At 44.0% G+C, this 16,732-nt stretch overlaps 1 protein-coding gene across 1 annotated transcript in view; it reads right to left on the bottom strand.

The window, feature by feature from the left end:
* Nucleotides 1-2,464: 2,464 nt before the first annotated feature.
* Nucleotides 2,465-16,732, bottom strand: part of LOC306983134 (rab GDP dissociation inhibitor beta-like) — a 54,500-nt gene continuing 40,232 nt past the window's right edge. The window contains exons 9-10 of the mRNA XM_079582869.1: nucleotides 11,661-11,860; nucleotides 2,465-3,004 (exon numbers count right to left, since the gene is read on the bottom strand). Of these exons, the coding sequence (XP_079438995.1) occupies nucleotides 2,852-3,004; nucleotides 11,661-11,860 (353 nt within the window). The 3' untranslated portion in view covers nucleotides 2,465-2,851. The remainder of the gene's footprint in view (nucleotides 3,005-11,660; nucleotides 11,861-16,732) is intronic.

The following is a 16,732-nucleotide window of genomic DNA, read 5'->3' on the forward strand; positions in this document are numbered from 1 at the left end:
GGGGTTGCAGCTTCTACGGCACTGCTCCAACCATGCGAGACCATGCCTGCTGGGAGTACATGGGTCGGCCACGGCTGCGCGTTGCTTTATGCAATAGCGCAGCTTAAGGGCAAGCACACATTTCGTAGAACTATAGCTACATAGGTAACTTAGATTTTCCTTTGGTATACAAAGGACTTTAAGCGGATCACTCCACCTCCCCCCGAAAAAGTGGTTGGTCGTTTCTATTTTTAAAAAAGCCAATAATAAACACTGTGTTTTATGTTTAGATGAAAGTGTTTATTTATTCTTATAACACAGTCTGTGAGAACTCCAAGTCTAACTGTCGTGCATTATGTTATACCTGCACACGTGGTCCGGGAACGAATGACATGGATTTTGTTCTTTCATTTCAACATTTTGGGCCAAAACAAAACTTGATGAATGGGACGTAGAGGAGAGTGAGCAGCTAGCTTAGCCTACTGTTAATAAAATATGAGTTACATTAAATGATCCCTGCACATCAGCACATATACACAGCCTTGATTTTAGAGAGCCATGTGAATAACCTTGAACTTCTGTGTTCAGCCTCACTGTAGTTTCCAGTGTGTCCAGTGGGAGGCGCTGTGCTCACACTGATCACACGGAGCTGCTCCTGTTTCATTTGCATGTTTTACACTCAAGTTTGTTTCATTCCCAGGGTTTGGCTCATTCTGTGGGCGGGAAATATCGATCCATCGTGGGTCAAAGGTCAAGGAATCTGCTGCAACCCTGGCTGCGGCCCTGGCTGCTGCCCTGGCTGCTGCCCTGGCTGCGGCCCTGGCTGCGGCCCTGGCGGCGGCCCTGGCTGCGGCCCTGGCTGCGGCCCTGGCTGCTGCCCTGGCTGCGGCCCTGGCTGCTGTAGGAATGATGCTGAAGCGAGTGGACGACGTTTAGCATCGACTCCATGGAAACGGCATCAAATATCAGCTCTTTCTCTGACGACCCAAACATCAGGAGCTCATCAGCATTTAGATCTGAGGTTTAAGATCAATCAATCTATCAAATTTTATTAGTATAGTGCCTTACAACAGCCGCAGGTGCCCAGGGAGCTTTCCAGATAGAGGAGGACAGGGTGATGTAGAAAGAAACAAGTGAAACAAGTCCTGACCCGACATGGCCTGAGAGGGAACTCTGCAGGGTGAAGGTCTGACTCCAAAACACACACCAGGAGAAAGACTTTAATTTTTGTCCGGAATGACCATGAGAACACCATCCATACTGTTGAATACGGGGGGCAGCATCATGCTGTGGGGCTGTACGACATCATGAGGAAAGAACTCTATGTGGAAATATTGGAACAACATCTCCAGAGAAGGAAGTTAAAGCTCGGGGCAGATGTTTCTTCAAACGGACAATGACCCAAAGCCAAACGGTTACAAAGTGACTTAAGGAAGTGTCGTCACAAAGTCCTGAGCTCAGTCCAGTTTAAATGTATGGGCAGAGCTGAAAAGGCATAGGCACACAAGGCGGCTACACATGTGTCTCAGTTACACCAGTTCTGTTTGGACGAATGGACCAAAACTCATCCAACTAATGTGAGAACCTTGTGAAGGAAATCCAAAACGTTTGACCCACAGTTTAAAGGCAACGCTACCAAATAATGACATGTATGTGAACTTTTAGTTTTCTAAAAAGTAAAAAAAAAACATGTAGACAAATTATATCTGTAATTCTTCTGGCAGAAAAGTTAATTCAGACAGTGAGAGAAAAAAGACCTTTTGACTTAAGAGCATCGGACGATTACAAATGTGTGTCAGTGTTTGAGAGGATCCATGTGTCCACGTGTGCCCGGACAGACGTGTGCCCGGACAGACGTGTGCCCGGACAGACGTGCGTTCAGGCAGACGTGTGCTCGGACAGACGTGTGCTCGGACAGACGTGTGCTCGGGCAGACGTGTGCTCGGACAGACGTGTGCTCGGGCAGACGTGTGCTCGGACAGACGTGTGCTCGGACAGACGTGTGCTCGGACAGACGTGTGCCCGGACAGACGTTCGCCCGGACAGACGTGCGCTCGGGCAGACGTGCGCTCCGCTTCGCACAGGAGCGTGTGAGTGCGTGTTTGAGGCGGAGACACTCGTACAACAGTTTTTCATTGGTTTTTATTTTCCATCCAGCAGAGAAAGCCATGAGCCCAGAGATATGTTTCGCAGCTCGTATCAAAACTGCCGCATTTGGTCCTTAAGCATTTCATTTGATATTCACCACCACTTTTGCATCACACGCTCAGCATCCAAAAATAGAGCTATCACAAAGTCACTTCTTTATTTCTTTTTTTCCTGCTGGTGGTAGCACAGCTAAGACGTAAAGTACATCTATATATTTTTGACATTAAGTGAATGCTAGAGTTGGAAAATTGATACTTGTGCCTCATATAGCTGGATTTTGGCTCACTTTTGCATGTGCTTTTATATAGACAATTTGAATTGAAGCCATCGCCTCCCATTGACGCCCGTTCTTACCGCGATTCCCCCAAACTCCAGCACTTCAGTAATACTAAGAAACACTTGCTTGGCTTGCCGTTATTGCCAGCTATGATGAGCCAATACTCTGAGAAAACCAAGCCGCGTCGCCTTCAACACCTGAGATGGCTTATGTTTGTTTTTAATACAGACTCTTTTTTAATCTTTCAATACAAACAGACACACTCCCGATAAACAGTTTGGCATCTTTGGATTAACATGATGAAGCCAGACAGAAACATTTAGAGTGCGAGAATTTTACCCCAAACACATTTTCCTCTTCAAAAATACATTTCATAATAGACGGGAGAGCCCGCTGGTTGATTATTTCTAGGTTGACGGTAAATGGAGGGAGTGACACGGGCCGTTTTTATTCTGCGGCGTCTCCGAAAATGTCCTTCTTTCCGCGCTCCATTTCGGCGAAGTCGAACTCTTGGCCCGTCATACGTTGGTAGATGTCCTTAATGTCGTCGCAGGTCGTCTCGAAGTGGGTGGTGGCGTCGTACGTACGGGACAGGAAGATCTACAAATGTACAGAAAGTAAGTTATGTATGTAGTAAGTATGTTTCGTAGTAGGTCATGGTGTAGTAAGTATGTTTCGTAGTAAGTTATGGTGTAGTAAGTATGTTTCGTAGTAGGTCATGGTGTAGTAAGTATGTTTCGTAGTAAGTTATGGTGTAGTAAGTGTGTTTCGTAGTAGGTTATGGTGTAGTAAGTATGTTTCGTAGTAGGTTATGGTGTAGTAAGTATGTTTCGTAGTAGGTTATGGTGTAATAAGTATGTTTCGTAGTAAGTTGTATGTTTCGTAGTAGGCTATGGTGTAATAAGTGTGTTTCGTAGTAGGTTATAGTGTAGTAAGTATGTTTCGTAGTAGGTCATGGTGTAGTAAGTATGTTTCGTAGTAGGTTATAGTGTAATAAGTATGTTTTGTAGTAGGTTATGGTGTAATAAGTGTGTTTCGTAGTAGGTTATAGTGTAGTAAGTATGTTTCGTAGTAGGTCATGGTGTAGTAAGTATGTTTCGTAGTGAGTTATGGTGTAATAAGTATGTTTCGTAGTAGGTTATGGTGTAATAAGTATGTTTCGTAGTAGGTTATAGTGTAGTAAGTATGTTTCGTAGTGAGTTATGGTGTAATAAGTATGTTTCGTAGTAGGTTATGGTGTAATAAGTATGTTTCGTAGTAGGTTATAGTGTAGTAAGTATGTTTCGTAGTAAGTCATGGTGTAGTAAGTATGTTTCGTAGTAGGTTATGGTGTAATAAGTATGTTTCGTAGTAGGTTATAGTGTAGTAAGTATGTTTCGTAGTAAGTCATGGTGTAGTAAGTATGTTTCGTAGTAGGTTATGGTGTAATAAGTATGTTTCGTAGTAGGTTATAGTGTAGTAAGTATGTTTCGTAGTAAGTCATGGTGTAGTAAGTATGTTTCGTAGTAGGTTATAGTGTAGTAAGTATGTTTCGTAGTGAGTTATGGTGTAATAAGTATGTTTCGTAGTAGGTTATGGTGTCATAAGTATGTTTCGTAGTAGGTTATAGTGTAGTAAGTATGTTTCGTAGTGAGTTATGGTGTAATAAGTATGTTTCGTAGTAGGTTATGGTGTAATAAGTATGTTTCGTAGTAGGTTATAGTGTAGTAAGTATGTTTCGTAGTAAGTCATGGTGTAGTAAGTATGTTTCGTAGTAGGTTATGGTGTAGTAAGTATGTTTCGTAGTAAGTCATGGTGTAGTAAGTATGTTTCGTAGTAGGTCATGGTGTAGTAAGTATGTTTCGTAGTAAGTCATGGTGTAATAAGTATGTTTCGTAGTAGGTTATGGTGTAGTAAGTATGTTTCGTAGTAGGTTATGGTGTAGTAAGTATGTTTCGTAGTAAGTCATGGTGTAGTAAGTATGTTTCGTAGTAGGTTATAGTGTAGTAAGTATGTTTCGTAGTAGGTTATAGTGTAATAAGTATGTTTTGTAGTAGGTCATGGTGTAGTACGTATGTTTCGTAGTAGGTTATAGTGTAGTAAGTATGTTTCGTAGTAGGTCATGGTGTAATAAGTATGTTTCGTAGTAGGTTATAGTGTAGTAAGTATGTTTCGTAGTAGGTTATGGTGTAGTAAGTATGTTTCGTAGTAGGTTATGGTGTAATAAGTATGTTTCGTAGTAGGTTATAGTGTAGTAAGTATGTTTCGTAGTAGGTCATGGTGTATTAAGTATGTTTCGTAGTAGGTTATGGTGTAATAAGTATGTTTCGTAGTAGGTTATAGTGTAGTAAGTATGTTTCGTAGTAAGTCATGGTGTAGTAAGTATGTTTCGTAGTAGGTTATAGTGTAATAAGTATGTTTCGTAGTAAGTCATGGTGTAGTAAGTATGTTTCGTAGTAGGTTATAGTGTAATAAGTATGTTTTGTAGTAGGTTATGGTGTAGTAAGTATGTTTCGTAGTAGGTTATGGTGTAATAAGTATGTTTCGTAGTAGGTTATAGTGTAGTAAGTATGTTTCGTAGTAAGTCATGGTGTAGTAAGTATGTTTCGTAGTAGGTTATGGTGTAATAAGTATGTTTCGTAGTAAGTCATGGTGTAGTAAGTATGTTTCGTAGTAGGTTATAGTGTAATAAGTATGTTTTGTAGTAGGTTATGGTGTAGTAAGTATGTTTCGTAGTAGGTTATGGTGTAATAAGTATGTTTCGTAGTAGGTTATAGTGTAGTAAGTATGTTTCGTAGTAGGTCATGGTGTAGTAAGTATGTTTTGTAGTAGGTTATGGTGTAGTAAGTATGTTTCGTAGTAGGTTATAGTGTAGTAAGTATGTTTTGTAGTAGGTTATGGTGTAGTAAGTATGTTTCGTAGTAGGTCATGGTGTATTAAGTATGTTTCGTAGTGAGTTATGGTGTAATAAGTATGTTTCGTAGTAGGTTATGGTGTAATAAGTATGTTTCGTAGTAGGTTATGGTGTAATAAGTATGTTTCGTAATAGGTTATAGTGTAGTAAGTATGTTTCGTAGTAGGTCATGGTGTATTAAGTATGTTTCGTAGTGAGTTATGGTGTAATAAGTATGTTTCGTAGTAGGTTATGGTGTAATAAGTATGTTTCGTAATAGGTTATAGTGTAGTAAGTATGTTTCGTAGTAGGTTATGGTGTAGTAAGTATGTTTCGTAGTAAGTCATGGTGTAGTAAGTATGTTTCGTAGTAGGTTATGGTGTAGAAAGTATGTTTCGTAGTAAGTCATGGTGTAGTAAGCATGTTTCGTAGTAGGTCATGGTGTAATAAGTATGTTTTGTAGTAGGTCATGGTGTAGTACGTATGTTTCGTAGTAGGTTATGGTGTAGTAAGTATGTTTTGTAGTAGGTTATGGTGTAGTAAGTATGTTTCGTAGTAGGTTATGGTGTAGTAAGTATGTTTCGTAGTAGGTTATGGTGTAATAAGTATGTTTCGTAGTAGGTTATAGTGTAGTAAGTATGTTTCGTAGTAGGTCATGGTGTATTAAGTATGTTTCGTAGTGAGTTATGGTGTAATAAGTATGTTTCGTAGTAGGTTATGGTGTAATAAGTATGTTTCGTAGTAGGTTATAGTGTAGTAAGTATGTTTCGTAGTAAGTCATGGTGTAGTAAGTATGTTTCGTAGTAGGTTATGGTGTAGTAAGTATGTTTCGTAGTAGGTCATGGTGTAATAAGTATGTTTTGTAGTAGGTTATGGTGTAGTAAGTATGTTTCGTAGTAGGTCATGGTGTAGTAAGTATGTTTCGTAGTAAGTCATGGTGTAGTAAGTATGTTTCGTAGTAGGTTATGGTGTAATAAGTATGTTTCGTAGTAAGTCATGGTGTAGTAAGTATGTTTCGTAGTAGGTTATGGTGTAGTAAGTATGTTTCGTAGTAGGTTATAGTGTAATAAGTATGTTTTGTAGTAGGTCATGGTGTAGTACGTATGTTTCGTAGTAGGTCATGGTGTAGTAAGTATGTTTCGTAGTAGGTTATGGTGTAGTAAGTATGTTTCGTAGTAGGTCATGGTGTAGTAAGTATGTTTCGTAGTGAGTTATGGTGTAATAAGTATGTTTCGTAGTAGGTTATGGTGTAATAAGTATGTTTCGTAGTAGGTTATAGTGTAGTAAGTATGTTTCGTAGTAAGTCATGGTGTAGTAAGTATGTTTCGTAGTAGGTTATGGTGTAGTAAGTATGTTTCGTAGTAGGTCATGGTGTAATAAGTATGTTTTGTAGTAGGTTATGGTGTAGTAAGTATGTTTCGTAGTAGGTCATGGTGTAGTAAGTATGTTTCGTAGTAAGTCATGGTGTAGTAAGTATGTTTCGTAGTAGGTTATGGTGTAATAAGTATGTTTCGTAGTAAGTCATGGTGTAGTAAGTATGTTTCGTAGTAGGTTATGGTGTAGTAAGTATGTTTCGTAGTAGGTTATAGTGTAATAAGTATGTTTTGTAGTAGGTCATGGTGTAGTACGTATGTTTCGTAGTAGGTCATGGTGTAGTAAGTATGTTTCGTAGTAGGTTATGGTGTAGTAAGTATGTTTCGTAGTAGGTCATGGTGTAGTAAGTATGTTTTGTAGTAGGTTATGGTGTAGTAAGTATGTTTCGTAGTAAGTCATGGTGTAGTAAGTATGTTTCGTAGTAGGTCATGGTGTAGTAAGTATGTTTCGTAGTAGGTTATAGTGTAATAAGTATGTTTTGTAGTAGGTTATGGTGTAGTAAGTATGTTTCGTAGTAGGTCATGGTGTAGTAAGTATGTTTCGTAGTAGGTCATGGTGTAGTAAGTATGTTTCGTAATAGGTCAAGGTGTAGTAAGTATGTTTCGTAGTAGGTCATGGTGTAGTAAGTATGTTTCGTAGTAGGTTATGGTGTAATAAGTATGTTTCGTAGTAGGTTATGGTGTAATAAGTATGTTTCGTAGTAAGTCATGGTGTAGTAAGTATGTTTCGTAGTAGGTTATAGTGTAATAAGTATGTTTTGTAGTAGGTTATGGTGTAGTAAGTATGTTTCGTAGTAGGTCATGGTGTAGTAAGTATGTTTCGTAGTAGGTCATGGTGTAGTAAGTATGTTTCGTAGTAGGTTATGGTGTAATAAGTATGTTTCGTAGTAGGTTATAGTGTAATAAGTATGTTTTGTAGTAGGTCATGGTGTAGTAAGTATGTTTCGTAGTAGGTTATAGTGTAGTAAGTATGTTTCGTAGTAGGTTATGGTGTAGTAAGTATGTTTCGTAATAGGTCATGGTGTAGTAAGTATGTTTTGTAGTAGGTCATGGTGTAGTAAGTATGTTTTGTAGTAGGTCATGGTGTAGTAAGTATGTTTCGTAGTAGGTTATGGTGTAGTAAGTATGTTTCGCAGTAGGTTATGGTGTAGTAAGTATGTTTCGTAATAGGTCATGGTGTAGTAAGTATGTTTCGTAGTGAGTTATGGTGTAATAAGTATGTTTTGTAGTAGGTCATGGTGTAGTACGTATGTTTCGTAGTAGGTCATGGTGTAGTAAGTATGTTTTGTAGTAGGTCATGGTGTAGTAAGTATGTTTCGCAGTAGGTTATGGTGTAGTAAGTATGTTTCGTAATAGGTCATGGTGTAGTAAGTATGTTTCGTAGTAGGTTATGGTGTAGTAAGTATGTTTTGCAGTAGGTTATGGTGTAATAAGTATGTTTTGTAGTAGGTCATGGTGTAGTAAGTATGTTTTGTAGTAGGTTATGGTGTAGTAAGTATGTTTCGCAGTAGGTTATGGTGTAATAAGTATGTTTTGTTGTAGGTCATGGTGTAGTAAGTATGTTTTGTAGTAGGTTATGGTGTAGTAAGTATGCTTTGTAGTAGGTTATGGTGTAGTAAGTATGTTTTGTAGTAAGTTATGGTGTAGTAAGTATGTTTCGTAGTAGGTTATGGTGTAGTAAGTATGTTTCGTAGTAGGTTATGGTGTAGTAAGTATGTTTCGTAGTAGGTTATGGTGTAATAAGTATGTTTTGTAGCAGGTTATGGTGTAATAAGTATGTTTTGTAGTAAGTTATGGTGTAGTAAGTATGTTTCGTAGTAGGTTATGGTGTAGTAAGTATGTTTCGTAGTAGGTTATGGTGTAGTAAGTATGTTTCGTAGTAGGTTTTAGTGTAATAAGTATGTTTTTTAGTAGGTCATGGTGTAGTAAGTATGTTTTGTAGTAGGTTATGGTGTAGTAAGTATGTTTCGTAGTAGGTTATGGTGTAATAAGTATGTTTTGTAGCAGGTTATGGTGTAATAAGTATGTTTTGTAGTAAGTTATGGTGTAGTAAGTATGTTTTGTAGTAAGTCATGGTGTAGTAAGTATGTTTCGCAGTAGGTTATGGTGTAGTAAGTATGTTTCGTAGTAGGTTTTAGTGTAATAAGTATGTTTCGTAGTAGGTCATGGTGTAGTAAGTATGTTTCGTAGTAGGTTATGGTGTAGTAAGTATGTTTTGCAGTAGGTTATGGTGTAATAAGTATGTTTCGTAGTAGGTCATGGTGTAGTAAGTATGTTTCGTAGTAGGTTATGGTGTAATAAGTATGTTTCGTAGTAGGTTATGGTGTAATAAGTATGTTTCGTAGTAAGTCATGGTGTAGTAAGTATGTTTCGTAGTAGGTTATGGTGTAATAAGTATGTTTCGTAGTAGGTTATGGTGTAATAAGTATGTTTCGTAGTAAGTCATGGTGTAGTAAGTATGTTTCGTAGTAGGTTATAGTGTAATAAGTATGTTTTGTAGTAGGTTATGGTGTAGTAAGTATGTTTCGTAGTAGGTCATGGTGTAGTAAGTATGTTTCGTAGTAGGTCATGGTGTAGTAAGTATGTTTCGTAATAGGTCATGGTGTAGTAAGTATGTTTCGTAGTAGGTCATGGTGTAGTAAGTATGTTTCGTAGTAGGTTATGGTGTAATAAGTATGTTTCGTAGTAGGTTATGGTGTAATAAGTATGTTTCGTAGTAAGTCATGGTGTAGTAAGTATGTTTCGTAGTAGGTTATAGTGTAATAAGTATGTTTTGTAGTAGGTTATGGTGTAGTAAGTATGTTTCGTAGTAGGTCATGGTGTAGTAAGTATGTTTCGTAGTAGGTCATGGTGTAGTAAGTATGTTTCGTAATAGGTCATGGTGTAGTAAGTATGTTTCGTAGTAGGTTATGGTGTAATAAGTATGTTTCGTAGTAGGTTATGGTGTAGTAAGTATGTTTCGTAGTAGGTTATAGTGTAATAAGTATGTTTTGTAGTAGGTCATGGTGTAGTACGTATGTTTCGTAGTAGGTCATGGTGTAGTAAGTATGTTTCGTAGTAGGTTATAGTGTAGTAAGTATGTTTCGTAGTAGGTTATGGTGTAGTAAGTATGTTTCGTAGTAGGTCATGGTGTAGTAAGTATGTTTCGTAATAGGTCATGGTGTAGTAAGTATGTTTTGTAGTAGGTCATGGTGTAGTAAGTATGTTTCGCAGTAGGTTATGGTGTAGTAAGTATGTTTCGTAATAGGTCATGGTGTAGTAAGTATGTTTTGTAGTAGGTCATGGTGTAGTACGTATGTTTCGTAGTAGGTTATGGTGTAGTAAGTATGTTTTGCAGTAGGTTATGGTGTAATAAGTATGTTTCGTAGTAGGTCATGGTGTAGTAAGTATGTTTCGTAGTAGGTTATGGTGTAATAAGTATGTTTCGTAGTAGGTTATGGTGTAATAAGTATGTTTCGTAGTAAGTCATGGTGTAGTAAGTATGTTTCGTAGTAGGTTATGGTGTAATAAGTATGTTTCGTAGTAGGTTATGGTGTAATAAGTATGTTTCGTAGTAAGTCATGGTGTAGTAAGTATGTTTCGTAGTAGGTTATAGTGTAATAAGTATGTTTTGTAGTAGGTTATGGTGTAGTAAGTATGTTTCGTAGTAGGTCATGGTGTAGTAAGTATGTTTCGTAGTAGGTCATGGTGTAGTAAGTATGTTTCGTAATAGGTCATGGTGTAGTAAGTATGTTTCGTAGTAGGTCATGGTGTAGTAAGTATGTTTCGTAGTAGGTTATGGTGTAATAAGTATGTTTCGTAGTAGGTTATGGTGTAATAAGTATGTTTCGTAGTAAGTCATGGTGTAGTAAGTATGTTTCGTAGTAGGTTATAGTGTAATAAGTATGTTTTGTAGTAGGTTATGGTGTAGTAAGTATGTTTCGTAGTAGGTCATGGTGTAGTAAGTATGTTTCGTAGTAGGTCATGGTGTAGTAAGTATGTTTCGTAATAGGTCATGGTGTAGTAAGTATGTTTCGTAGTAGGTTATGGTGTAATAAGTATGTTTCGTAGTAGGTTATGGTGTAGTAAGTATGTTTCGTAGTAGGTTATAGTGTAATAAGTATGTTTTGTAGTAGGTCATGGTGTAGTACGTATGTTTCGTAGTAGGTCATGGTGTAGTAAGTATGTTTCGTAGTAGGTTATAGTGTAGTAAGTATGTTTCGTAGTAGGTTATGGTGTAGTAAGTATGTTTCGTAATAGGTCATGGTGTAGTAAGTATGTTTCGTAGTAGGTTATGGTGTAGTAAGTATGTTTCGTAATAGGTCATGGTGTAGTAAGTATGTTTTGTAGTAGGTCATGGTGTAGTAAGTATGTTTCGCAGTAGGTTATGGTGTAGTAAGTATGTTTCGTAATAGGTCATGGTGTAGTAAGTATGTTTTGTAGTAGGTCATGGTGTAGTACGTATGTTTCGTAGTAGGTCATGGTGTAGTAAGTATGTTTTGTAGTAGGTCATGGTGTAGTAAGTATGTTTCGCAGTAGGTTATGGTGTAGTAAGTATGTTTCGTAATAGGTCATGGTGTAGTAAGTATGTTTCGTAGTAGGTTATGGTGTAGTAAGTATGTTTTGCAGTAGGTTATGGTGTAATAAGTATGTTTTGTAGTAGGTCATGGTGTAGTAAGTATGTTTTGTAGTAGGTTATGGTGTAGTAAGTATGTTTCGCAGTAGGTTATGGTGTAATAAGTATGTTTTGTTGTAGGTCATGGTGTAGTAAGTATGTTTTGTAGTAGGTTATGGTGTAGTAAGTATGTTTCGTAGTAGGTCATGGTGTAGTAAGTATGTTTCGTAGTAAGTTATCGTGTAATAAGTATGTTTTGTAGTAGGTTATGGTGTAGTAAGTATGTTTTGTAGTAAGTTATGGTGTAGTAAGTATGTTTTGTAGCAGGTTATGGTGTAGTAAGTATGTTTTGTAGTAGGTCATGGTGTAGTAAGTATGTTTTGTAGTAAGTTATGGTGTAGTAAGTATGTTTCGTACCTGGCTCTCGGTACCCATGTCCGTCGGCTCGTACTGGTCGCTGAAGCTGACGAACTTCTGCTCGATGGGCTCGAGCAGATCCAGCGCAGGCTTGACCTCGCCCTCAGGATTGCTGGTCTCCACAGTGGTGCTGACGATGGCGACGTATTTCCCCTTCGCGGCCACGTTATGAGCAGACGAGATCATGCAAACGTAGATGTCTGAAGAACAGAGGGGAGATGTTGAGTCCTGGGGCCTCTGTTTAGGCGGTGGGTAATTCATCATTAGTGCTGCTGCTACGACAGAGAAATGAAGATGGTGACTGTGTTTCTGAGTCTGTTCCGCTCGTCATCGCCATCGTCATGTTTGATTTACTGCAATTACGAGAGGCACGAACGCCACAGAGAATGAGGAAAATGGGATAAAAATGGTGCAGCGTGTGCTTATCAGCGTGAACATTCCACAGTGTTCTAGATTAGGACGGGACAACTCCCTCAAAAGAGGGATCATCATGTGTAAATATGCTGTTCAATGATACCATTCTGGCATCCTTGAACAGCACCCATACTTGAAAGCGAATTTGAAATAGAAAAATAAAGAAACAAAAATAAATGGGAAAATATGGAGCGAAAATGGGAGAAAAAAAAGGGGACAAAAGAAAAAGAAAAAGTTTGGAGAAAAAAAACACATGGAAAATTTTGAAAAAATAAATTGGATGGGGGATAATGATCCTCACCGTGTTACCGGTTGTTCTGAGGGATAATGATCCTCACCGTGTTCCCGGTTGTTCTGGGGGATAATGATCCTCACCGTGTTCCCGGTTGTTCTGGGGGATAATGATCCTCACCGTGTTACCGGTTGTTCTGGGGGATAATGATCCTCACCGTGTTCCCGGTTGTTCTGGGGGATAATGATCCTCACTGTGTTCCTGGTTGTTCTGAGGGATAATGATCCTCACTGTGTTACCGGTTGTTCTGAGGGATAATGATCCTCACCGTGTTCCCGGTTGTTCTGAGGGATAATGATCCTCACCGTGTTACCGGTTGTTCTGAGGGATAATGATCCTCACCGTGTTCCCGGTTGTTCTGGGGGATAATGATCCTCACCGTGTTCCCGGTTGTTCTGGGGGATAATGATCCTCACCGTGTTACCGGTTGTTCTGAGGGATAATGACCCTCACTGTGTTACCGGTTGTTCTGAGGGATAATGACCCTCACCGTGTTTCCGGTCAGAGGTTCCGCTAGACTTTTTTTTTGTCGGCCACTTTGGCCGGCTGGATCGTAAAATGTCGGCCATTCGCAAGAATTACCGGCCATTAAAAAATATATACATTATAAATGTGGCATATTATCAACAACAATCTACATTTAGACAGAGCTACACAAGTGCTTTAGTTTAGTTGGTCCCAAAACACAGCTATTTCTAATTAATGACTGACGTGAGAAAAATGTAGCAACAGCGAAAATCCAAACATGAAGTTGTGCGCGTGGAGACGGTGGAGCAGCAGGTGTCACGCGGATAAACACCACTCATATGCACTTCAACTCAGACAGAAAGTAGTCGATATCTACGACCCTCACGCTGTCCTTATCCAGGTCTGACCAGCTGCTCAGCGAGGGCGGGGCTGTAGATGCCCTTCCACGCTTTTACGTGGCTTCAGGTGTAAAATAGTGATTAAGTCCCTCAGCACGGAAATATTGTGTAGACAAATCAACAGCACTAAAGTCACAACAGTCAGTCTCGAGTGATTCAAAACGGACCCAGCTCTGCCGCGCTTTAGAGCGGCTCCAACACCGGTAACTGAGCCGAGGCGTCTGCGCAGACTGACCGAGGGAAACGCCTCTAAACCCGGCCACTCTGAGCGGCTCCAACACCGGTAACTGAGCCGAGGCGTCTGCGCAGACTGACCGAGGGAAGCGCCTCTAAACCCGGCCACTCTGAGCGGCTCCAACACCGGTAACTGAGCCGAGGCGTCTGCGCAGACCGACCGAGGGAAGCGCCTCTAAACCCGGCCACTCTGAGCGGCTCCAACACCGGTAACTGAGCCGAGGCGTCTGCGCAGACTGACCGAGGGAAGCGCCTCTAAACCCGGCCACTCTCTGAGCGGCTCCAACACCGGTAACTGAGCCGAGGCGTCTGCGCAGACTGACCGAGGGAAGCGCCTCTAAACCCGGCCACTCTCTGAGCGGCTCCAACACCGGTAACTGAGCCGAGGCGTCTGCGCAGACTGACCGAGGGAAGCGCCTCTAAACCCGGCCACTCTCTGAGCAGCTCCAACACCTGTAACTGAGCCGAGGCGTCTGCGCAGACTGACCGAGGGAAGCTCCTCTAAACCCGGCCACTCTCTGAGCGGCTCCAACACCGGTAACTGAGCCGAGGCGTCTGCGCAGACTGACCGAGGGAAGCTCCTCTAAACCCGGCCACTCTCTGAGCGGCTCCAACACCGGTAACTGAGCCGAGGCGTCTGCGCAGACTGACCGAGGGAAGCGCCTCTAAACCCGGCCACTCTGAGCGGCTCCAACACCGGTAACTGAGCCGAGGCGTCTGCGCAGACTGACCGAGGGAAGCGCCTCTAAACCCGGCCTCTCTGAGCGGCTCCAAACACCGGTAACTGAGCCGAGGCGTCTGCGCAGACTGACCGAGGGAAGCGCCTCTAAACCCGGCCTCTCTGAGCGGCTCCAACACCGGTAACTGAGCCGAGGCGTCTGCGCAGACTGACCGAGGGAAGCTCCTCTAAACCCGGCCACTCTGAGCAGCTCTAACACCGGTAACTGAGCCGAGGCGTCTGCGCAGACTGACCGAGGGAAGCGCCTCTAAACCCGGCCACTCTGAGCGGCTCCAACACCGGTAACTGAGCCGAGGCGTCTGCGCAGACCGACCGAGGGAAGCGCCTCCAAACCCGGCCACTCTGAGCGGCTCCAACACCGGTAACTGAGCCGAGGCATCTGCGCAGACTGACCGGGGGAAGCGCCTCTAAACCCGGCCACTCTGAGCGGCTCCAACACCGGTAACTGAGCCGAGGCATCTGCGCAGACTGACCGGGGGAAGCGCCTCTAAACCCGGCCACTCTGAGCGGCTCTAACACCGGTAACTGAGCCGAGGCGTCTGCGCAGACTGACCGGGGGAAGCGCCTCTAAACCCGGCCACTCTGAGCGGCTCCAACACCGGTAACTGAGCCGAGGCGTCTGCGCAGACTGACCGAGGGAAGCGCCTCTAAACCCGGCCACTCTCTGAGCGGCTCCAACACCGGTAACTGAGCCGAGGCGTCTGCGCAGACTGACCGAGGGAAGCGCCTCCAAACCCGGCCACTCTGAGCGGCTCCAAACACCGGTAACTGAACCGAGGCGTCTGCGCAGACTGACCGAGGGAAGCGCCTCCAAACCCGGCCACTCTGAGCGGCTCCAACACCGGTAACTGAGCCGAGGCGTCTGCGCAGACTGACCGAGGGAAGCGCCTCTAAACCCGGCCACTCTGAGCGGCTCCAACACCGGTAACTGAGCCGAGGCGTCTGCGCAGACTGACCGAGGGAAGCGCCTCCAAACCCGGCCACTCTCTGAGCGGCTCCAACACCGGTAACTGAGCCGAGGCGTCTGCGCAGACTGACCGAGGGAAGCGCCTCCAAACCCGGCCACTCTGAGCGGCTCCAAACACCGGTAACTGAACCGAGGCGTCTGCGCAGACTGACCGAGGGAAGCGCCTCCAAACCCGGCCACTCTGAGCGGCTCCAACACCGGTAACTGAGCCGAGGCGTCTGCGCAGACTGACCGAGGGAAGCGCCTCCAAACCCGGCCACTCTGAGCGGCTCCAAACACCGGTAACTGAACCGAGGCGTCTGCGCAGACCGACCGAGGGAAGCGCCTCTAAACCCGGCCACTCTGAGCGGCTCCAACACCGGTAACTGAGCCGAGGCATCTGCGCAGACTGACCGAGGGAAGCGCCTCTAAACCCGGCCACTCTGAGCGGCTCCAACACCGGTAACTGAGCCGAGGCGTCTGCGCAGACTGACCGAGGGAAGCGCCTCTAAACCCGGCCTCTCTCTGACCTGCTCCAACACCGGTAACTGAGCCGAGGCGTCTGCGCAGACCGACCGAGGGAAGCGCCTCTAAACCCGGCCACTCTGAGCGGCTCCAACACCGGTAACTGAGCCGAGGCGTCTGCGCAGACCGACCGAGGGAAGCGCCTCTAAACCCGGCCACTCTGAGCGGCTCCAACACCGGTAACTGAGCCGAGGCGTCTGCGCAGACCGACCGAGGGAAGCGCCTCTAAACCCGGCCACTCTCTGAGCGGCTCCAACACCGGTAACTGAGCCGAGGCGTCTGCGCAGACTGACCGAGGGAAGCTCCTCTAAACCCGGCCACTCTCTGAGCGGCTCCAACACCGGTAACTGAGCCGAGGCGTCTGCGCAGACTGACCGAGGGAAGCGCCTCTAAACCCGGCCACTCTCTGAGCGGCTCCAACACCGGTAACTGAGCCGAGGCGTCTGCGCAGACTGACTGAGGGAAGCGCCTCTAAACCCGGCCACTCTCTGAGCGGCTCTAACACCGGTAACTGAGCCGAGGCGTCTGCGCAGACTGACCGGGGGAAGCGCCTCTAAACCCGGCCACTCTCTGAGCGGCTCTAACACCGGTAACTGAGCCGAGGCGTCTGCGCAGACTGACCGAGGGAAGCGCCTCTAAACCCGGCCACTCTCTGAGCGGCTCTAACACCGGTAACTGAGCCGAGGCGTCTGCGCAGACTGACCGGGGGAAGCGCCTCTAAACCCGGCCACTCTGAGCGGCTCCAACACCGGTAACTGAGCCGAGGCGTCTGCGCAGACTGACCGAGGGAAGCGCCTCCAAACCCGGCCACTCTCTGAGCGGCTCCAACACCGGTAACTGAGCCGAGGCGTCTGCGCAGACCGACCGAGGGAAGCGCCTCTAAACCCGGCCACTCTGAGCGGCTCCAACACCGGTAACTGAGCCGAGGCGTCTGCGCAGACCGACCGAGGGAAGCGCCTCTAAACCCGGCCACTCTGAGCGGCTCCAACACCGGTAACTGAGCCGAGGCGTCTGCGCAGACTGACCGAGGGAAGCGCCTCTAAACCCGGCCACTCT

Source organism: Gobius niger (genome assembly GCF_951799975.1).
Source record: "Gobius niger genome assembly, chromosome: 2".
Classification (NCBI taxonomy): Eukaryota; Metazoa; Chordata; class Actinopteri; order Gobiiformes; family Gobiidae; genus Gobius; species Gobius niger.